Source organism: Plecotus auritus (genome assembly GCF_963455305.1).
Source record: "Plecotus auritus genome assembly, chromosome: 5".
Taxonomy (NCBI): Eukaryota; Metazoa; Chordata; class Mammalia; order Chiroptera; family Vespertilionidae; genus Plecotus; species Plecotus auritus.
Genome location: NC_137776.1, coordinates 155,033,887 through 155,057,343, shown reverse-complemented (window position 1 = coordinate 155,057,343; position 23,457 = coordinate 155,033,887). Strand labels below are relative to the sequence as shown.

The window sequence follows — 23,457 nt, the reverse complement described above, 5'->3', positions numbered from 1 at the left end:
TGTCAAGTAAAAAACCCAAAGTTTTTTCCCACAACCTAGACATTTTTTCTGTGAACAACTTGGTTGAAAACTGAATTGTTCGAGATGGGAGATGTTGGAGAACTGAGGTTTGAATGTATATTCTAAGCCTTCTCTTACCTTTGAAATAAATGGAGAAAGTAGCAGAGTTATTGAAAGACTAAAGTTGGTGGTATGCAGGCAGGCTAAATAGCCATCTCAGATGGTGATTTAAGAAAAATTGAATTTAAGGTAAAGGGGATGGGGGATGGGATATCCAAAGGGAAGGGCTACGCAGATGAAAGGGGGCCTTTGAGACAGACTCAGGGCCTAAGCCCAGGACGGATGAGCTGCCGTTGCCCATTGCTCCCTTAGCTTCAAGTCTCATGGGGATCCCTTAGAGGTTAGGGGATATGTGCTTGTGGGGGAAAGGTATAGGCTTGCTCCTTGGAAGGAGAGAGGGCTGGGTCCTTTGTCCTGAGCGTTATTTACTAGTATCTCTTTCTGGCAGGGGGAAATCTTAGGGGAGATCTCAGGGGAGGCTCTTAATAGAATATTTATCAGTTTTCCAGGTGTTCAGTTTCAGGGTCCTGGTCTCCACTGATTGGTCAGTGCCAGAGGGGTCATTAGTCAATGTAGCTGGTCCTGAGGCAGCCACAGGCAGAGTCAACCTGTCTGGTTTTGCTGCTTTTTTGGGCCTGAAGCTCAAATACAACTGAGGCCTAGATGTTATCTTTAGGGAGGAAGAGGTCAGGGAGTGTAATCCTGACCAGTGATGTGCTAGGGGAGGATAGATTGCCCTGGGGGCCACGTTCTTGTTTTCCCAGTTTTGTTCCTCGCTAAGGCTTCTGGGGCTTTCTGCTTTGGTGAGTTTTTGTGCCTGGTCCATTGTCCTTGCTCTGGGGGTCTAACAGTCATGAAGAGAGTTAATGAGATGTTAGCACAGTGCCTAGACAGGGGTGGGCAAACTTTTTGACTCGATGGCCGCAATGGGTTCTTAAACTGGACCGGAGGGCCGGAACAAAAGCATGGATGGAGTGTTTGTGTGAACTAATATAAATTCAAAGTAAAGGAGCGTAGGGGAGAGCAAGAGAACCGGATAGAACAGCCGGATCCGGCCCGTGGGCTGTAGTTTGCCCACGGCTGGAGAACATGTGCTTAATAAAATTGTTGATGTAGTGGTGGCGGTGAAGGAGGAGGAAGTGTGGAAGTGGTTTTATGATTGTAGGTTCTAGGTGTATTTTTGGCCAGATTCAGGTACATTTAAGAAGTGACCATGTCTCTACCCTATAAATGGCTGTTTTCTGTATGTCATTCACATCCCAAATAGCTTAAACATTTAAAAATGATTCATTTAGATGTAATTGATATAAGAGGAAGTACAATTTGTAAATTAGGGGAAATTGTATTTAAATTTCATTATAGAATGAATATAGATAAAAGGAAAAGCCAAAACGGGTTTGGCTCAGTGGATAGAGCGTCGGCCTGCGGACTGGGGGGTCCCGGGTTCGATTCCGGTCAAGGGCACGTAACTTGGTTGCGGGCACATCCCCAGTGGGAGGTGTGCAGGAGGCAGCTGATCGATGTTTCTCTCTCATCGATGTTTCTAACTCTCTGTCCCTCTTCCTTCCTCTCTGTAAAAAAAATCAATAAAATATATTTAAAAAAAAAAAAAAGGAAAATATTTTTCTGTGTGTAAATTAGAAATAAAGTAATACCCAGGTTTTTTTTTTGGATTTGAGAGCCTGCATAAGAGAAGAAGATAGAAACATTGATTTGTTGTTCCACTTATTAACGCATTCATTGGTTGCTTCTTTTGTGTGTCCTGAGCAGAGATCAAACCTGCAACCGTGGCTTATCTGGATGACGCTCTGACTGACTGAGGTGCATGGCCAGGGCAGTAATACCCAGTTCTGATAGAGATGTGGTGGAACAACAATATTGCCACTAAAACTCTTTTTTTAAAGTAATTTGGCATTATGCTTCAAAAGCCTGGTACATGTCATGTGTTGAATGAAGAGCCTAAAAATATTCCCTTGGACCTAATATTTTCAGACTAGGGAATTTATCCAAAGGAAGTCCTTTTTTTTTTTTAACAAAATAATTATTAGAAGCTATTTTAGCTAAATGCTAACAGTAGAATACTTGAGTCATTTATGGTAAATCAAGTCTGCATAATATTATGCAGTTATTAACATAATTAGAAAGCATGTAAACATGCAAAGCATTTGATATGTTAAATGGGATGAAATAAAATTGATCTTTGCTGATTGTAGCTATGCACAGTTATACATGCATGTGGTAAAGGACTAAACAGAAACTTGACAAATGAAAACCGACTTGAAAAAAGAGGACTATGAGTGATCTTTTGCATTTTTTATTTCTATTATTGCTGATACAGTATTATAAGTGAACTCTCATTTTTTAAAAATGTTACTTCAGCTAGATAAAGCTTGTTTTTTCTTAGCCTAAAGAAACAGTGAAAGTAGCCTTGACCAGTTACCATTCATTGCTTGTCATGTTTACTGATAAAAATTGAGCACAGTTATGTATTATACATCTTCTCTGGGGAGAGTGAAGTAGTGGTTTGAAAATACAGTGATCGGATATGCAGCAACAGGAGTTTCCCTTTTTGGTCACAAGAGAGGTTTTTGGAGCTCATAAAACTAGAGAGTCCTGACTGGTGTGCTTCAGTTGGGCATCATCCTATGCACCAAAGGTTGCTGGTTGATTCTCGGTCAGGGCACATATGCACATACCTGAGTTTTGGGTTTGATCCCAGGTAGGGGTTGTGTAGGAGGCAGCCAATCAATGTTTCACTCTCATCGATGTTTCTCTCTATCCCTCTCCCTTCCTTCCTCTCTCTCTCTCTGAAATCAAAAAAATAAATAGCACCACCTGGTCAGTGTAGTCCAGTGATTGAGTGTTGACCTATGAACCAGGAGGTCAAGGTTTGATTCCCAGTCAGGGCACATACCCAGGCTGCAGGCTCAATGCCCAGTAAAGGGCATGTAGGAGGCAGCCGATCAATGATTCTCTCTCATCATTGATGTTTCTATCTCTTTATCCCTCTTCCTTCCTCTCTGAAATCAATACAAATATATTAAAATAAATAAATAGCACCAGAGAGAGATCTTGCTTCTCAGTGGGCAAATACACAAACCATATTGTCCTTATGTCTTTGTGTTGTAATGTTCAAGAAGTAAGAATGTGTCTTTACCCAATCCCCTGTGATGTTTCACTAGTTTAAAATTGCTGCACTATAATTAACACTGTTTACCTGTCATTATTTCCTTAGCATAATTTCCTGAAATTGAAACTGCAGAGTTTACACATTTTTAATTTTTGATACATATTGTCTGACCATTTCCTGTTGTGTTTCTTGGTCTTAGGTCTATTTTGCTCTCCCACATTTTCTGGGTTTGAAATAGGAAATGAATTCCTCTTCTTTGATTTTGGTTGTCTTTCCTTCTCCCAACTTTCAGCAAACTTAGGCTGCCCACTTGCCTTTTATTGTCTAACTCAGTAGACTTTATCTTGATGTCTGTATGACCTATGTGGATTTGCTTTCTTTTCTCTGTTAGGCTCCAGCTGAAATACTCTTTGAGTTTTAGAAACTTTGTGAGTCCACCGTTTTACTAAGCCACCTTCATCTTTCTCGGTACACACATGTGCATGTGTCTACAAACACATTCATACATGCAGAGATATACTCACTAGTCTTATAATCTTCCTGATTGTAAGGCCTTTGCTTTCTTTGTTCTTCTCCTGTTCTAGAATGTAAAGTACAGGGAGCCATTGAACCTCCAGTTTACCTTGCCATGCAGCTAGTTTCTGGCAGGTATCCCAGTAGGTTAATGCGCAGGAAGTGTTACAGGAGCTGCATGAAGCCTTGGCCCCTTGTCAGAGAGCTTAGAGAGAGATTCTGTGGCAGCTCCTCCACATCATTGTCCCTTCCTTTGAAGAAGAAAAAGAGCTCTGTCCTTCACATGGTGCTTTTTCATTCCTATGCAAGAATGAGGTGAGATTGGGGGTAAACTCTTGGTTTCCTAAGCCCTCTGCAGACCCAACTCTTACCAATTTTTCCATTGCCCATATATCAAATGTTTTTCATATAGTATAGAAGCTTTTCTTATAACCTGCAAAACTAAACAAATATGAGCATAGTATATTACTGTTACCTATCACTTGTTAAGCACTTGTTCTGTGCTGAGCCCTTGCTAAACACTTTACATTTTATTTGATTTCTTAGCAACCCAATGAGATAGATAATACTATTCAAGTTTTATAGATAATAATATTCAGAAAGATTAAGTGACTTGCCCAAGATCACACAGCTAATAGGTAACCAATTTGGAATTCAAACCTAGATCTTTCCTGATTCCAAAACTGCAGGGGTTGGACTTTAGACTTTCTTGGATATGAATAGATGGAACTTTTTCCCCTCACCTTTTTGGATGGCAGTGAAGAGAATGGCAAAGGAATGGACTAAAATAATTCTTAAAAATTTTAGCCCACCCTCAAATTCACAGGAGAAACTCAGATCTTTGCAGGTTGGAGTTTAGTTTACTCTTGTGTTTTATCAAACTCACTGCCCTCAGTGTACAGAGCGGATTCTCTTCATGTCAGTGCTTCTCAAACTTCAGTGGACCTAGAGATCTTAGTAAACTCCAGAATCTGATTTAGATCTAGGGCAGGGCTTGTTTCTAACAAGCTCCCAGATGCTCCTTTCAATAACAAGTGTCTAGATCAGTGATTGTCAAACCTGAGCAGTAAACAGTGTCCTGGAGATCCTTGGGAAAATATTCAGTTTTACTGACCTCAAAGTCAGTGATTTCTAGTTGGAGGAGTTTCATGGTAAGGCCTGGGAATTCTTTTTTTTTCTTTTTTTTTTTTTTTGTGTGTGTGTGGTTTTGTTTTTGTTTTGTTTTTTGTTTATTTTTGGGCAGTATTTTATAAAAAAAAAAAAAAAAAAGAAAGAAAGAAAAGAAAAAGAAAATTCCCCAGGTGATTGTAATTATCAGTTTGGGAATCACTGGTCTAGCAGCTAATGTTATGGATGCATTGTCCCACTCAACACAAAGGTGTAAGTGGACAGTTAATTTTGCTTCATTAAACATTTAAAGGCTTGTGTTAGAGATTGTTTATTTAAAAGGATAAGAAAACCCTTGGTTGAGAATGGCCACCCAAACAATCTGTCACCAGCCATCTCCACATTTCTGAGAGAACTTGAATGACACAGTCTAATGTAGCCTTGACCAAATCTCCCTGGGCAGTGCTGTGCTCCGGAGATCACAGCTACAGAGCCCTACTCTGAATGCAGAGATGTGGGGGCCCCCTGACATCACTGAGCAGACCTCCTGAAAGTGGCTACTGCACATGCTTACTATGTAGCCTTGTATATGTTGGGGTAGGATTATAGAACCAAATAGGTAAAATTCACTGCTTTTGGAATTGGGAGTGCATTATTAGCTTAATGGAGAAGTGAGGCAAGATTTTAACTCAGTATGATATGATCTAAGTTGTGGGTAAAGGGCTATCCTGGGAGCCTACAAGAGAGGAACTTGCCCTGGCTGGGTAGTTCAGTTGGTTTGGGTGTCTCCGATTCAGCAAGGTTGTAGGTTTGATCTCTAGTCAGAGTTAATATTAGAATCAACCACTGATTATAATTCATAAATAAGTGGAACAACAAATAAATGTTTCTCTCCCTTTCTCTCCTTTTCTTTACCCTCTCCCTCTCTTCCTCTCTAAAATCAATAAATAAAATTTATAATAAAAAAAGAGAGAGCCTCGCTAGTGTAACTCATTGATTGAGCGTCGACCTGTGAACCAGGAGGTCATGGTTCGATTTCCAGTCGGGACATGCCAGGGTTGTGGACTCATTCGCCAGTGTGGGGTGTGCAGGAGGCAGCCTATCAATGATCCTCTCTCATTGATGTTTCTGTCTCTCTCTCCCTTCCTCTATGAAATCAATAAAAAAAAAAAAAAAATATATATATATATATATATATATATATATATATATATATTAAAAAAAGAATAGAAAAAGAGAGGAACTTAACAAGCTTAGAAATTTAGGGAATATTCAGAGAGGACATGTCTGACCTGAATCAATGATAAGTCGATGTTGGCCAGGTAAAGAAAAAACTAGGGGGAAATTATTTCTGGCATTGTGAATTGCGTGAGCATAAAACAAAATAATTTATTTCATTGAAGACTTTTGCGTGAATAATAATAAGCATACAGTCAACAGCAGGATATGAAACTAGAGCAGTGGTTCCCAACCTTTTTTTGGCCATGCCCCACCTAAGCATCTCTAAAAATCCTGATTCTCCCCGCCTCCCCCCGTGAGATATAATTCTTTTTTCTTTTTTTTTCATATATTTTCAATGATTTCAGAGAGGAAGGGAGAGAGAGAGAGAGAGAGAGAGAGAAACATCAATGATGAGAGAGAATCATGGATTGGCTGCCTCCTGCATGCCCCCTACTGGGGATTGAGCCCACAACCCGGCATGTGCCCTTGACTGGAATCGAACCTGGGACCCTTCAGTCGCAGGCTGACGCTCTATCCCCTGAGCCAAACCAGCTAGGGCAATATAATTCTTTTTTTATTTTTATTGATTTTTTACAGAGAGGAAGGGAGAGGGATAGAGAGCCAGAAACATCGGTGAGAGAGAAACATCGATCAGCTGCCTCTTGCACACGCCCCACTGGGGATGTGCCCGAAACCAAGGCACATGCCCTTGACTGGAATCGAACCTGGGATCCTTCAGTCCGCAGGCCGATGCTCTATCCACTGAGCCAAACCGGTTAGGGCTAGGGCAGTGGTTGGCAAACTGCGGCTTGCGAGCCACATGCGGCTCTTTGGCCCCTTGAGTGTGGCTCTTCCACAAAATACCATGTGCGTGCATGCACGTACAATGCGATTGAAACTTCGTGGCCCATACGCAGAAGTCAGTTTTCGGCTCAGTTTTCGGCTCTCAAAAGAAATTTCAATTGTTGTACTGTTGATATTTGGCTCTGTTGACTAATGAGTTTGCCGACCACTGGGCTAGGGCAATATAATTCTTATTCAAAAAATGAACTCCTATTCACATGGAAGAAGCCTAAAAGGCCATTAACTTGGTCTAAACAAGCTTCCAAAGAACATGGCATCCATGAAAGAGAAAAATAAGAGGAAAGGACAGTTGAAGTACTAAGGAAGAAATCACTAAGAAATTAAAAAAAAAATGAAGTGATACGAAAAAATAGCAAATAAAGTTTCAAAACATATACTAGAGAACTGAAATGCACAAATATATAACAAAATATATTTATATACTGTATGAGGCCCCTAGAACCATAAGAAATGCAAAGAATTCACTGTTAATAACTCATTCTCGAATTGCCCCCCTTAAAAATCAAATTGGCCCCCTATGGGGCTTGTGCCCCACGTTAGGAACCACTGAGTTAGAAAGATATAGGTAGGGGCCAGATTGAGGAGAATCTTTATGCCACGATAAGGCTCTTGGATATAGGTAAAGGGGAACTGTTGGATATTTTTTTAATTGACACGGGAGGATTCCCATTTTTATGAAGATGATTATGGAGAAGAGTTTTTTTGTGGTGGCCTTGCCTGGAAGCACAAAGACTAATTGCAGTTGTCCAGAGGAGAGGTGGTGAGAGAGAAGATGGAGAGGAAGGAGCCAACTGTAAGAATATTTAGGGAGGTAGATTTGGCAGGACTAGATTCGATGATGAAATGAGGGAGAAAGAGAATTCGAGGATAAATCCCAGGCTTGGGTGACTGGGTGGATTGTGGCATTAGATGAAATGAACAATTTGGGGAGGAAGATAGTTTCTTTTAGACATGTTGAATTTTAAAATGCCTGTGGGACACACAAGCAATGGTTCAAGTTAGGCAGGGCATCTGCCTTATGTAGTCTGCCTTAGGGGTTATGTCATCCCCTTCTCCCCCACCCCCGCAACTCCACTGCCTTTGTAAAAATTTTCCTCAGTCCTCTCTGCCTGGCACTCTTGGTCCAGCTACTTTCCTTTTCATATTTTAAGTTTAAGGTTTATCTGATTTCTCCTTTCATAGTAGTAGATCTCCTTCTGCACATGCAGTAGATTACTTTATACAAAGATTTGACGTGATCTGGCTTTGGCACAACAACTGCTGACAAGATATTAAATCAACTTCTGAAACTATAAGATCTATGAGGGCAGAGATTATTTCTCTCTTACTCATAGTTACATTCCTAGCACCTAGAATATATGAGTGAATGAAGGAGTGAATCATTAAATCACATAAAGAATTGAATAGTAGACTTTCTGGAGTGCCCTTTTTCTAAGGCTGATCTTATCGATAAAACATTTCTCGGAGTTGAAAATCTTGGAAAGTGAAAAAGGGTTAGATTGGTAAATGGGGTAGAGAAAAGCATTTCAGGCAGAAGCAACAGCATGAGCAAAGGCATGGAGACACAGAACAAAATGGTGTGTGATAGACATAAGCAGTGAGATATTAATAACTTTTACTTTGTTATATGTCTTAGGTCACTCCAGCAAACGTAGTAGCATTTATAGGTATGTTTAATAGTGTTTGTGATGTGTTCTGGGAATTGTGATTTGTTTCTAAGTTTCTATGCATGTGTAGATAGAAATTTGATATTGAAAATATGCCCAGACCAGCAGAAAAAACCTTTAGTCAAGCAATTTTTTTAAAAAATTTAATTTTACAGAGAGAGAGAGAAAAACATCGATTTGTTGTTCCATTCACTTATGCATTCATTGGTTGATTCTTTTATTTGTCTTAATGGGGATCAAACCCATAACCTTGGCATATCTAGATGACTCTCCAACCTACTGAGCTGCCTGCTAGGGCTAGTCAGGTTCTTTAGGTCCATAGTCTAATGCAAGTCCTCTTTGAAGCTGTCTTTGAATCCCAAGCAAAATTTACTGCTTCCTAATCTGTGTGCATGTAGCATATTATACTTGTCTCTGTTATATTATCTTCATGTTTCATATGACTGGTAGCGCTGCTGGTGCCTTTAATAATTCCCAGTATCTAGCATGTAGTAGGCATTAATTAAATGTTTGATGGCTAATGGATGTTTGTACTCAGGATTAGTCACATTAAAGAGAAATGACTTAGCTTATATCCCTCTTCTCTTATAGCTCTTTGTAGTGGATATCCAGACAAGCCAGATTACCAAGATTCCCATTCTGAAGGACCGGGAGCCTGGAGGTATAACTCAGCAGGGCTGTGGTATCCATGCCATCGAGCTGAATCCCTCTAGAACACTGTTAGCCACTGGAGGAGACAACCCCAACAGTCTTGCCATCTACCGGCTGCCTACACTAGATCCTGTGTGCGTAGGAGATGTAAGTTTCCCCAGTAACTGTAGTTAGACATAGTCTTGTTTTTTCAACAGAGCCTCCTGGGTCACATTTACCCTTCTCCCACAGCCCCCTGGTGGTAAGGTGTGGGGTAAGATTTCAGAAATAGGGACGACTCCCCATAGGGAGTATCAGGTATATTGACAGAGCGTATTTGTTTGATGAAGGGGCGAGCAGCGTACCTCAGGAGCCAGCAGAAGTTGATTAGTGTTTGAGTTCAGTTTCCACACACATCCCTACTGCCCATAGTCAGAGAGTAAATTCAGCAGCTACTTATTGAGAGCCTTCTATGGCCAGGCATTATTTTAGACAATTAGGGTCCAGCAGTAAATAAAACAGATAAAGCCCCTATCCTCTTGAAGCCTGCATTCTAGTGAAGGGAGGCAATATATAAACCAGTAAATACTCACCAGCAGAATGTCAGAGTTGATAAGTACCATGGATAAGGCGGGCTAAAGCAATAGAAAGTGGTAGAAAATGCTATTTCAGAAGATGGTCTCATTGACAAGAATGACATTTGACTTGACATACAAAATAATATTGAGTGTAAACTGTAATTGAAAAAAAATTGTACATCAACTATAATTGAAAATGTAAAAAAATATATATATATATATATATATATATATATATATATATATATATATAAAAAGAAAAGAATGACATTAGAGCAGGGTGACTTAAAGGAAATGAGGGTGCAAGCCATGTTGATGTCTGGAGGAAGAGAGTTTCAGACAGAAGGAACAGCAAAGAGGTCAATTATAGCTTTTGTCGCAGGGAGCAAGGAAGAGACTGTATGACGAGGTTGGAGGGATGAGAGGTGAGTGATTATATGTAGGAGCCCCAAATAAGACATCCAGAGAATGAAGGCCAGAGCTGTGTGTCGACTAGACATGCTTATTGTTCACAGGAATGCCAGTTTTATTCCAGTCTTGCACCTCCAGACAGAAGTTAAAGATCATGCCCTATGGGTTGAAATCACCAGAGATAGAGTTGTAATTTTTACAAAGATATTTTCAGCCAGACTTGTGTGCTTCTCAAGAGTGTGCATTGTAATTCTTATTTTACTAATTTCCTTTTTTTCTCCCTCCCCTCTCTGTACCTGTCATTTCCTCCTCCCCAAGGATGGGCACAAGGACTGGATCTTTTCAATTGCATGGATCAATGACACTATGGCTGTGTCTGGTAAATTGCCTTTTTGTAAGGATTTTTGGTGTGGCTGGGAGGGAGGGAAGCTAGAAATTGAAAATGAATAATGTGAATGAAAATAGACTAGTAAACAGAAAATCACCTAGGGGTCAGGAGATCTTATTTATTATTTATTATTCATACTCTGTCGTGTTCCAAAAAAGCATGTGTGATGGCATATTAGCCTAATGTTTTTGTTGGGCTTCATTAAAATAATGTTTAACATGTTTTGGGAAAGTTGACATGTTGTATAAAGTATTAGGAGCAATAACCATTTTTTGTACAACTAATTATATAGTGTTAAGTTTCTTATTGATAAAAGCTATATATCATTTCTTTCCCAGTGGTAGGTCAGAAAAAGATGTATGGAAATAAGTGTAGAGAAGATAACCTAAAGATATACAAATGCTTTCTAGATACCCACAGTAGCCTAGAAGGTAGGCTAAGAGTGCTAACCATTTTTACTGGGCACTCGTGTAAAAATATAATTCCCCACTCCAGATCCCCAAATAAAAATAATCTTACTAGTTGCTAATGTAAGTACTTCACATATGTTATATAATCCTCAGAACAGTACTAGAGGGTTTGCATTACTAGACTCATTTAACAAATGAGAAAATTTAGATTCTGAGAGGTTAATTAATTCTTTGCAAGGCAATAGAACGCAGGCAAGAGGGAAAATAAGTCTAATAAACAAGCATATTCACAGGTCAAAATTACCTAGCAGTAGTTCAGAAGTTTTGGGATTCCTTGTTATTTATCTCCCCAAGGAATGAGAGGGCTGAGGCGGTCATGTCACCTCTAAAGGGACTGTTTATATGTTAGTAACCTGCACTAAATTTGGTTGGTGAAAGCCAGGACTTGTCTTTGTTTGGGCTCCACCCCTCTCTTCTTTCAGTGTCGTGTTTTCAAGCTGATAATGCCCAAGTATACATTTCCTGAACAATAACAGCAGGTTTTAAGAACATTACCTCTGCTATTAGAGACCTGAATTTGAATCCTGGTCCTACCACTTATTAGCACTGTGATCTTGAGCAAGTTACTTAAGTTTTTTGAGAGAGACTTGTGTTTCCTCATCTGTAACATGGGTAATAATTTTATATAATTTAGAGGGTCACTGGGAAGATTAAATGAGATAATGCATAGTGGCTGCTATTTTGAAAATGTTTAATGCTTGTTAATTAGTGCTAATGTTCAGACATGATGATGGGCATCAACCCCTGAACATTCCACCTCAAAATCAGCATATTCAAACTCACAATCTCTCTTCCAAGACTACCCCACCCCTACCTCCACCTCACTGACATATATTGGTGAGTGCTCCCATCTTCCACCCGATTGCACAGCTAGGGGACTAAGACTCATTTTAGGCTCTTTAGTTTCCTTAGATTACCGAGCCATGTTGATACTGTTTTCTAAAAAACAGTATCAATCCATCAATTTCTTTTCTATTTTCTATACTCTAGAGCTCAACATCCATCTCTTTTTTTTTAAGTGTATTTTTATTGAGATATATATATATATATATATATATATATATATATATATATATATATGTATATATATGTATGTATTTTTTTTTTTTTTTTTTAGAGAAAGAGGGAGAGGGATAGAGAGATAGAAACATCATTGGCTGGCTGCCACCTACACTCCCCCTACTGGGGATTGAGCCTGAAACCTAGGCATGTGCCCTGACTGGGAATCAAAACAGTGACCTCTTGTTCCTGGGTCAACACTCAACCATTGAGCCATACCAGCCAGGCACTCATCATCTATCTCTTGAGTTACTCAAGTATCTTTCCATATTTTCTTTCTGCTTTTAGTCTTGTCTCCTCCAATTTAGTCTTCATGTTGCTGCCAAATTAGTTCTTTAATTTTCCTTATTGTAAAATTAATACATATAAGAAATTTTTTTTAATCCTTACCTAAGGATATGTTTATTGATTTTTTATTTATTTTAAAGAGAGAGAGAAAGAGAGAAACATTGATCAGTTGCTTCCTACACTTGATCTTAGCCAAAAAGCTGACAAGTGATATCATCAGTTGCTTCCTGTATGCACTTCAACTGGGGATTAAACCTGAAACCTAGGTATGTGCCCTGACTTGGAATCAAACCTGCAACCTTTTTGGTATATGGGATGATGCTCCAACCGAGCCATCTGGCCAGGTCTACATATAAGAAAATTTTAAAATACAGATAAAGAAAAGAAGACTTACTCATATCTCTACCCAGTGATAATCACTGTTAACATTTTGAAATATATCTTGCTAGGGCTTTTTTAGTACATATTTTTTAGTTGGTTAAAATGGGATCATATAGAGGGATGGATATATGCATAGATGTGATATATCAAGTATAATAAAATGTTGACAATAGAATATAGGTGTAAGTATGCAACTTGTAAAATTCTTTCAACATTTCAGGATGCTTGAAGTTTTTCATAATAAAATTTGTGCAGTTTTACCCCAGCCGGTTTGGCTCGGTAGATGGAGTGTCGGCCTGTGGACTGAAGGGTCCTGGGTTCAGTTCCAGTCAGGGGCACATGCCTCAGTTACAGGCTCAATCCCTGGCCCTGGTCAGGACAAATGTGGGAGGCAGCCAATTGATGTCTCTCTCACATCAATGTTTTTCTCTCTCTGTCACTCCCTCTCTTCCATTCTCTCTGAAAATCAATGGGAAAATGTCAGAAAACAAACCCCCACCCCCCCCAAAAAAACAAACTTGTACAGTTTTATTTTTAAAATTTGCAAAATAAACCCCGTGAAGTTCTCCAGATGTTCCCTCTCTCTGGCCTTTTCTAGATTTCTCACATGATGAACCCTCTTCTTTGAATCCCTGCCGACAATTCTTTTGATGCAAACAAATTGAATATTTCTGCCATGTTAGACAATTTTTACTACAAAGCAATCAGGAGAATTAAATATGGAAAGGGCACCTTCTGGTTTCCAAGGAGAGTTGGCAAATAACTTTACTGGAAAGGAATTTTAAAACCATGATTTTTGTCTAGTGGTTCTTGATATTCTGTTCTATAACTATATCATAGTCATACTGTTGGACATACAGATTGTTCTGAATAAACATCTTTAATGGTTATTATGACAGAGGATTATTCCTAGATGGGAACACAACCTTATGGGTTTTGCTGCAGATTGCTCAGTTGTAGTCTAGAAAGATGGTCCCTTTTTAGCTTACCACCAGCCTTCTGTTTAGGTCTCAATTTAAAGGAAAATGTTCTTATTTTTTTTTTAATCCTCACCCGAGGATATTTTCCTGCCAAATTAGTTCTTTAAATAATTTTTAGAGAGTGGAAGAAAGAGGGAAAGACAGAGAGAAATATTGATATGAGAGAAACACATTGATTGGTTGCCTCCTGCATGAGTCTTAACCAGGGCTGGGGCTGGGGAGGATCCTGCAACTGAGGTACGTGCCCTTGACTGGAATCGAACCCAGGACCCTTTGGTCTGCAGGCCAACGCTCTATCCAGAGCCAAACCAGCTAGGCTAAAGAAAAATGTTCTTAGTTTTTTAAGTGCTTCATTATTGTTTACTAAGAAAAACTATCTTTTCAAGCATTCATTTTGTGTAGAACAGTCATTCTTAGTACAAGGATTGTGGTCCCTATGGGCCCATGGAAAGCCTTTAAGAGGCCCATAAATTGCCTTGAAAAAAAGTACAATGTGGTATTTTTGTCTATTTTTCTAAAGAAATTCCTAAGTCTCTTGAAGGGTCACAAGACTCAGAAAAGGTTAAGCAACAACTTATGTAAAGTGGAGATTCCCGAACCCTATTGCCCAGTAGAAATCACTTGCGTGTGCATGCCCAAGTGACCTAAGGATTTGGCTTGAAAAATTACTGAGCTTTATCAAACTATATTTTTAAAAAATTCATCAACTGTTATGCTTAAATGTTATATTTTAAATCCTAGACCTTAGCCTTAGCTGGTTTGGGTCAGTGAATAGAGCATGGGCCTGGGAACTGAAAGGTCCCAGGTTTGATTCCGGTCAAGGGCACATGCCCGGGTTGTGGGCTCAATTCACAATAGGGGGCGTGCAGGAGGCAGCCGATCAATGAGTCTCATCATTGATGTTTCTATCTCTCTATCCCTATCCCTTCCTCTCTAAAATCAATAAAAATATATTTAAAAAATAAAAATAAATCCTAGACCTTAGTCAAATCACTCCCTTGGTGTAGCTGTTAAAATGCATATTGCTCTATGTTTTTTTTTTGAAAATATATTTTGATTTTTTACAGAGGAAGGGAGAGGGATAGAGAGTTAGAAACATCAGTGAGAGAGAAACATTGATCAGCTGCCTTCTGCACACCCCCCACTGGGGATGTGCCCGCAACCAAGGTACATGCCCTTGACCGGAATCGAACCTGGGACCCTTCTGTCCGCAGGCTGACGCTCTATCCACTGAGCCAAACCAGTTAGGGCTTGCTCTCTGTTTTGAGGTGTGCCACCTGAACAAGCACCAGCACATCTGAGGGTGATGCACAAAGAGCTAGACTAAAATAGCCCATCTTGGCTTCTGTTGGACTGTCCTTTAGAGAGTTGAGTATATCTGACATTTGTGGTCTCCTTGACCTGCAGGCTCACGTGATGGTTCTATGGGACTTTGGGAGGTGACAGACGATGTGTTAAACAGAAGTGATGCAAGGCACAATGTGTCACAGGTCCCTGTGTATGCTCACATCACTCACAAGGCCTTAAAGGACATCCCCAAGGAAGACACAAACCCTGACAACTGCAAGGTCCGTGCTCTGGCCTTCAATAACAAGAACAAGGTATGAGCTTGCCAAAGGTTTCCTGAAGCCCATTACTCTTCAACTTCTTGGTTTATGTCTTGGAAGATGTACTTTCCTTCTCTTTCCCCAAGGCAGTGCTTGCTGCATAGCTTGGTTCTGAGCCCACAGAGCACCTCTTGAAGGCTAAGGGATGCTGATGAGAAATTATAACAGGTTATGAAACCCATCCTGTGTATTGAGCTCTGCTGTATTTTTCTGGATGGTCCATATTTGTGGGTCAGCCTCTCAAGAGTTTCCCCAGGATCACTATGTTTTTGCAGGGGTTTTTCTCTCTTTGGTATTGTTTCTTTTCATTCTTCACTTCCTCTTCTGAACACTGCCACCAGATCTTATCTAATCATTGCATTAGATCTCCTGAAACTGGGGTATTCAGTAGTGTTGGGATGGAGAACCAGAGCCAGAAGAGGAAAAAGGCTTCTCCCAAAATCTGAATCAGGCCACAATGAAGGGTAGTTCTCTTAGCCTTCTGTCTCCCTTCCATACTTATGGCTTAGGGGTAGACTTATCTCCCATAGCTTAGACCCTCCACTTATATTAGTAAAAATTCTCACACTGGACACACAAAACTGTCCTTCATGTGTGTGCTCTGCTCTGTCAAACATGATGTCATGGGAATGATTGTATAGTAAGGGCTTTATGTTATTACTAGAAAATGGAATTACTTGAGTTCTTTTAAGGAGAAGCATCAGTTTAATAAGCTGTCCATCTGCATTTCATAGGGCTGATAATGAGATGATACTCCCTGGCACCAGCTGGAATCATCATGGGATAGGAATGAAGAATGGGAGGACCTGAACTTTAAGACTTCTGCTTACTGTTGTATATTAGCTGCTACAGATTGGAATATAACCTGTTTTTCATTGCTCTTGTAGGAATTGGGAGCAGTATCTCTGGATGGCTACTTTCATCTCTGGAAGGCTGAAAATACACTGTCTAAGGTGTGATGAGCATAACTTAATAGTTTTACCTAAAAATTCACCTTACATTTAAAATACTTTAATTCTCCCTGAGCCTTTTCCTTCTTGTCTAAAGCACCAATCAAGGATCTGGGCATGTGGTTCCATGGTGCATGAAATCCTGAGTCTGGCATGCCCCTCCTAAAAGTCTTTAAGCCCTAGCTGGTTTGGCTCAGTGGATAAGAGCGTTGGCCTGCGGACTGAAGGGTCCCAGGTTCGATTCTGGTCAAGGGCACATTCCTGGGTTGCAGGCTCAATCCCCAGTAGGGGGCGTGCAGGGGTCAGCTGATAATAATTCTCATAGATGTTTCTATCCCTCTCCTTTCCTTTCTGAAATCAATAAAAAATATATATTTTTAAAAATTCTTTAAAGGACATCATAGGGGGTACCTTTTTCACTTTGCAAGGGCTTGCTGAGAGATTCCTTTAATAAGCAGTCCCCAATCCACAATGCATTTAAACATTTGCTTATGGATTGTTGACTCTGACATGTTGTGAGTGCAGGAAAGCGTAAATGTTAGGAACCACTGGCAACTGAAGATCAATTAAACTAAGATAAGTCACTTCAGAAATAATCATATAGGGTAATGAGAATATGGTTTGGATTTATAATGTTTATAAGCAAATTTTGCATGAAGTTGAGCCTAGCTTGGATCCTTTGCCCTTTTCTCATCCCAGAGGCCTTTGCTACTTGTTACCTCTGTGATAAACTCTTCAAGAAGAATCAGAGTCTTAGGAATTATTGATTCCTTTATATCTTAGTAATTTTTTAGCTCCACTTGCTTGGTGCTTTACATGTAGTAGGCACCCATTGAGAATTGGTTTAACAACAAGGACCAGGGTTAAGACAGATTGGTACCCTAGCTGGTTTGGCTCGGTGGATAGAGTGTCAGCCTGCGGACTGAAGGGTCCCAGGTTCTATTCCAGTCAAGGGCACATGCCTGGGTTGCAGGCTCCATCCCCAGTGCGGGGTGTGCAGGAGGCAGCTGATCAATGATTCTCATCATTGATGTTTCTATCTCTCTCTCCCTCTTCCTTCCTCTCTGAAATCAATATATATATATATATATATATATATATATATATATATATATATATATATATATATTTCATTTTATTGATTTTTTACAGAGAGGAAGGAAGAGGGAGAGAGAGATAGAAACATTGATGAGAGAGAAACATCGATCAGCTGCCTCCTGCACACCTCCTACTGGGGATGTGCCCGCAACCAAGGTACATGCCCTTGACCAGAATCGAACCTGGGACCTTTCAGTCTGCAGGCTGATGCTCTATCCACTGAGCCAAACTGGTTAGGGCAATAAAAATATATTAATAAAATTTATACACACACACACACACAGATTAGGGTTACCTGGGGTTGAGCCAGTCCTATGAGTGTGTTTTCTATAGTGTACAACCCCCATACAATTGGGGAGTTAGGCTGAGGGTAGCCAGAATTGAGCCTCTTTGTCTGAAGAGCAGTGAGAAAGGTGGAGAACAGAGTGGGACCTTGGTTTTAGAGCCCTGGGGTTATCCCATGAAACTACTTGTAGGTCTTGGCCTTTCTCTCTACTTCTGAATATTTAATTCCAGCTTGAGTTTTTCCCTAAGCAATCCTATCCAGTACCTGTATATTGTTTATTACAGTCATTCTCTTACATACCTAGTTGTGGAACAGGGTGTTATTTCCTTAATTCGGGCTTGTCCTTTTGTCTCTGACTTTGTGTCCTTGTACATGAGGGAAACCAGAGGTGAGCGTCTAAGAACAGGCATGCCCTCTATGCTCTCTGGTAATGCCATGGGTGCTTCTCTTTTCTGTGTTTTCAGCTCCTCTCCACCAAACTCCCATATTGCCGTGAGAATGTGTGTCTGGCTTATGGAAGTGAATGGTCAGTATATGCAGTGGGCTCCCAAGCTCATGTCTCCTTCTTAGATCCACGGCAGCCATCATACAACATCAAGTCTGTTTGCTCCCGGGAGCGAGGCAGTGGTAAGAGTCCTTGTGTTTTGGGTTTGTTTGTTTTCAATTATAATTAAGATGTTCACATTTCAGACAGGGAGAATAGTGTGTATAATGAGAGTAGAAAGGGAAAGAATAAATAGGCTTTGCTGCAATGATGCCTATAATGTGAACAGTTTTAAGATATTTTGATTACTGTTACAAGAGTAGACTTTATACCTAATATAGAAATACTGATTATACAAATGTTATCCAGCAGCTCTTATGTGCCAAAAGACTTTTTTTTTGTTAATCCTCACTCGAGGATTTTTTTTTTTTTTTCATTTCTTTTTAGAGAGAATGGAAGGGAGGGAGAGGAAGAGAAAAACATCGATAAGAGAGACACACTGATTGGTTGCCTCCTGCACTGGCCCCTACTGGTGCCAGGGATGGAGTTAATGTGTCCTTGAACAGGAATCGAACCATGAACCTTCAGTCCGCAAGCCTGTGCTCTATAACTACTGAGCAACTGGCTAGGGCTAGAAGGAAGTCTTAATACGTTTTTTGGTGTTTTTTTTCCCAATTGATTGCAGAGGGAGAAAGGGAGAGGGAGTGGGAGATGGAAACATCAATGATGAGAGAGAATCATCAATAGGCTGCCTCCTGCACACCCCCTACTGGGGAGTGAGCCTACAACCTGGGCATGTGCCCTGACTGGGAATCAAACCATAACCTCCTGGTTCATGGGTCAGTGCTTGACCACTGAGCCACACTGGCCTGGAAGAAAGTCCTTATTAATGTAATGATTTGTAAATATGCAGGTCTCAGTTTCAGTATAAGTTAGAAACATATAATGGAGAAAAGCTTAGAGTTATGAATGAGGACTCCAGACTGAGTCTAGGGGGAGGCAAGGAGGTTCAGAGTGCATTTTCAATCAGGCCAAAAGCATCTTGGGCATCATCAGGTGTCTGGCCTTTCTCTGAGGATTACGGGAAGTTTCCTGTTAGGTATATGGATGGCAGTATGGCATCAGGGTTCTTCAGCTTTCTCATGCACTATGCCTGCCATAGGAAAGGCACTGCCTGGTATTTGGGGGTACTATGTGAACTCAGTGTCAGAGAAATTCAGATTAGCAGATTTAAGTGCATGCTCCCCATTTACTTTTTTAAGTGCCCTTTACTTTTCTCTCTCAGGGATCCGGTCAGTGAGCTTCTATGAGCATATCATCACTGTAGGCACAGGGCACGGCTCCCTGCTGTTCTATGACATCCGAGCTCAGAGATTCCTAGAAGAGAGGCTCTCGGCTTGTTATGGGTCCAAGCCCAGACTAGCAGGGGAGAATCTGAAACTAACCACTGGCAAAGGCTGGCTGGTAAGTAAGCCCCTGCCCGACATGTTTACTAGACAGAGACAGAAAAATTGTCTTTGCTGTACTACCCACTCCCACTCTCACTGACACACCCTTACCCACATACTTTTGCACAAGTAAGAGACACTTCTTGGACAAGAGGTACTTTCACTTGATTTTGCTTTTTTGTCTGCATATCCCTGAGAAAACAGGCCCAATAAGACACACTAGTTGACATAGGGTTTCCCCCTAAGTCAGAGGTGGGGAACCTTTTTTCTGCCAAGGGCCATTGAACATTTATAACATAATTTGTGGGCCATACAAAATTAACTTAAAAATTAGCCTGCTATATTTGGTCAAATATTTAATTAACTCACCCCTAATGCCTTGGCAGGGCCAGACCAAATGATTTTGCAGGCATTATACGGCCCACGGGCTGGACGTTCCCCACCCCTACCCCAGGTGATAATAGAGGAGGAAGGAGAAGGAACATGCTGCTGAGGCTGCCAGGGCATTAGGGGTGATTTCTTAAAGAGTTTGATTCTAGCTGTCTTGAGAAGACCTTCGGTTTGTATAGCAACTCTTCAGCCTGCTCAGTTCCTCTTTAATGTTCATTTGAAAAAATGAGTTCCCTATTCACATAAGCATCCGTCTCCTGACATCAGGTTATAGGTACAGGACCCTTTGCTCTTAAAGAGACCAGAAACCATTCCTGTCCATTCCTGCCCCATGACCTAGAGGTGCTAACAGAGTCTCTTTCTCTTCCCATAGAATCATGATGAAACCTGGAGGAATTACTTTTCAGACATTGATTTCTTCCCCAATGCTGTTTACACCCACTGCTACGACTCATCCGGAACAAAACTCTTTGTGGCAGGGGGTCCTCTCCCTTCAGGGCTCCATGGAAACTACGCTGGACTCTGGAGTTAATGACAACTAACTCTTTCCCAAAATGCAGAGATTTACACTAACTTCCATCCTCTGTTTCCTTGTTTCTTCTTTTGATTTTTTTCCAATTGTGTGAGGCCCTCATATTTTAGTGGGAACACGAGTTTGCCTATTATTTAGGTTCTTTGACAGAAAGCTCGATATAGAAATCTGAAGGTTTTGTTTGTTTTTCCATTTTGGTAATCAGAATTTTATGTTTTTTCTTTCTGGCTTTTCACCCAAACATTTTAAATCCCTATTTGTATTTTTTTTCCAGTGACACACACTTTCCCCTCTGTGATTTCTTTAGGCTGACATAGTCATTCTCACCCTTACTTCACTCTTGAGAGGTAGGGCTCCTTTACAATTATGTGGTTGCTGTCAGACTTTCTGTGAAAGTTTGGGGGCTATGTGTTCATGTGTGCATGTGAACTTGTGTACCTGCAAGTACTGTGTGTTACTGAAATTACCTGGAGTGAGGATTACTTGTAATTAAAATATTTATAAAAGAAACAACTTTGTTCACAGAGTCCAGCTGTGGGACTAGTCTTTATCCTGTTTTTTAAAGTCTAATAACACTGATTATAAAAAGTGAAAACAAAGAAAAATCAGGAAAACCTTTTGAGTTAGATTGCAGACTTCCTGGGGACTCCTGTGCCAGGACTCCAAAATGATCCATCCCCTACCTGTCTTTCCATCTGTGTGTCCCCAGGTGAGAACACTTCTGTTGATGCATCACTTCCACTTCAACTTTTTGTCTGCTTAGCCAGTGGCCATGCCCCTAAAACATCAGTCTCCATCCATATGCAGCTCTGGAGGCTGCAGAAGGCTTGACATAACTTGGTAAAGAGAATCCCCATCCCAGCCTCCTTGGCCCTCCTCTCAAACAAAACCTTATCTGGTGTCTCAGGGGCCTGGAGCTGGAGGCCTCAAGTCAGCTAAAATTAGCATACTCAGTTCCCTTGGCTTTGAGGAGAAACTACTTTGCCTTTCTTCTGGTCCCCCCAATGGGTTTTACTTTGTTTTCTAAATTGGGTTCAGTCCAGGAGGGGAGGAGTGAATAGGGGTTTTATCTGTGTATAGAGTGTGCTTCATGTGGAACGTTTGTTAACACAGTGGGGCTGGGGTTGAAGCCACCTCTTCTACTTTGTTGGCTCAGCCCTGGGGTGCTGATGGGGTGGCCAACAGCCACCAGCGTTGTGCATGTTAAAAGCTTTGATGTAATTAGTAATTTGTTCCTCCCTTGAACTGTCTAGTCTGAGGTTTTTAAACTTGCAGGCAACTGACTGAGCGTGATGTCCAGTTATTCCCTGCCTTTTACGCATCATGTTGCCCGTAACAGCTGTTTCCACCCACAAATTCCTCTTCCATTTGAAGTACATACTTGGCTTCTGTCAACAGCCCATTCTGGGGAAAGGAAAAGTTAGATTTATTCCTGCACTCCAGGTTCTAAGTTGCTCTCCTAGTTATCCCTCTTTGTTCCAGGTGTAAGTGAGGAGATTGAAAAGTGTCTTCTTGATGATGGGGGCTGGTGGCTTGATGAAGGGGGCTGGTGGGAGGGAAGTCAGCAAGTCACTGTATCTTGGTGGTACAATACATAACACCATAGGTTCTAGAATTCCCATCTTCTAACCTAGAGAAATAGGTGCTATAAACGGGGAATTAAGCAAAATGCTAGATGCTGTAGACCTTTTAATTGTCTTAATTTTTTTTCAATTAAACTACAGGCTGTAGATTTCTTAGTTCTCACAGAACTTATATCATTTTAAACCAACTTGTATATATATTAAAAAAAAAAGAGATCTTAAGTTCTTAAGTAGGATGTTTTGTACTATTGCCAGACCCTCTGCTGTGATGGGTAATGCGTTTGATTGAGTTTTTTTTGTTTTCAAAAATGTAGCACTTGACTTTTTGCCAAGTAAAAAATAAATATTATTTCAGTGCAAAGTGGTTTGCGTGAGTATGTATAGCCAAGAGGCAGCAGGGAAAAGGCCCTAAATTACTGTTTGGGGTGCTAGAATTGTTTAGAGCAGAAGGGAAGTGCAAGTGTTCACTCAAGGTTAAAGGCAGGTCAAGTGCAAACACACAAACACTAAGACCTACTTGCTCTTGGCCCCCATCTCAGGGATCCAGTTGAAGGTGGATATAGCCACTGAAAGTACTTTGGTGCTTGAAAAATATATATAGGCTTGGCTCTGGCCAGGAAGATCAGTGGGTTAGAGCATCATCCTGACATGCCAAGGTTGCAGGTTCCATTCCCGGTTTGGACACACGTAAGAATCAACTAATGGATGCATAAATAAGTTGATCTCTCTCTCTCTCAAATCAATTTAAAAAATTTTGAGCAAAAAATACAGGCTGACTTGGATGGAGTATACTAGTCCTTGCTCCTAATTACTATGGATTTGAACAAGCTGACCTCTTATATACCGGGTTGGTGATAGGCGCTATGTATTTTGGTGGAATGTGTCCTTAGAATGACTGTGAAAGTGGGTGCCCAGTGTTCTGGGAAAAAGACATCATTTTTTTAGGCTGGGACCACAGCTGCCCTTTGTAAGAAGACACAGTGAATGCTGCTCTTCCCAGGGCCTGTTGAGGGCTGTAGCTAAGAAAAAGACAGCCGAAACCGGTTTGGCTCAGTGGATAGAGTGTCGGCCTGTGGACTGAAGGGTCCCGGGTTCGATTCCGGTCAAGGGCATGTACCTTGGTTGTGGGCACATCCCCAGTGGGAGGTGTGCAGGAGGCAGCTGATCGATGTTTCTCTCTCATCGATGTTTCTAGCTCTCTATCCCTCTCCCTTCCTCTCTGTAAAATATCAATAAAAAATATATATTAAAAAAGAAAAAGAAAAAGACAGACCACTAAATCATACCACCCTCCTCCCCCATCTCTGGAAGACCATCAGGGCTGGGCCACAG

At 40.8% G+C, this 23,457-nt stretch overlaps 1 protein-coding gene across 2 annotated transcripts in view; it reads left to right on the top strand.

The window, feature by feature from the left end:
- DCAF12 (DDB1 and CUL4 associated factor 12) overlaps positions 1-22,486 on the top strand; it is a 30,073-nt gene extending 7,587 nt beyond the window's left edge. For both annotated transcript variants that reach the window (XM_080670801.1, XM_080670802.1), the window contains 7 exons: positions 9,154-9,360; positions 10,500-10,560; positions 15,155-15,348; positions 16,242-16,307; positions 18,153-18,315; positions 19,458-19,636; positions 20,384-22,486. In XM_080670801.1, coding sequence (XP_080526927.1) covers positions 9,154-9,360; positions 10,500-10,560; positions 15,155-15,348; positions 16,242-16,307; positions 18,153-18,315; positions 19,458-19,636; positions 20,384-20,542 — 1,029 coding nt within the window. In that variant the 3' untranslated portion in view covers positions 20,543-22,486. The remainder of the gene's footprint in view (positions 1-9,153; positions 9,361-10,499; positions 10,561-15,154; positions 15,349-16,241; positions 16,308-18,152; positions 18,316-19,457; positions 19,637-20,383) is intronic.
- Positions 22,487-23,457: the final 971 nt, after the last annotated feature.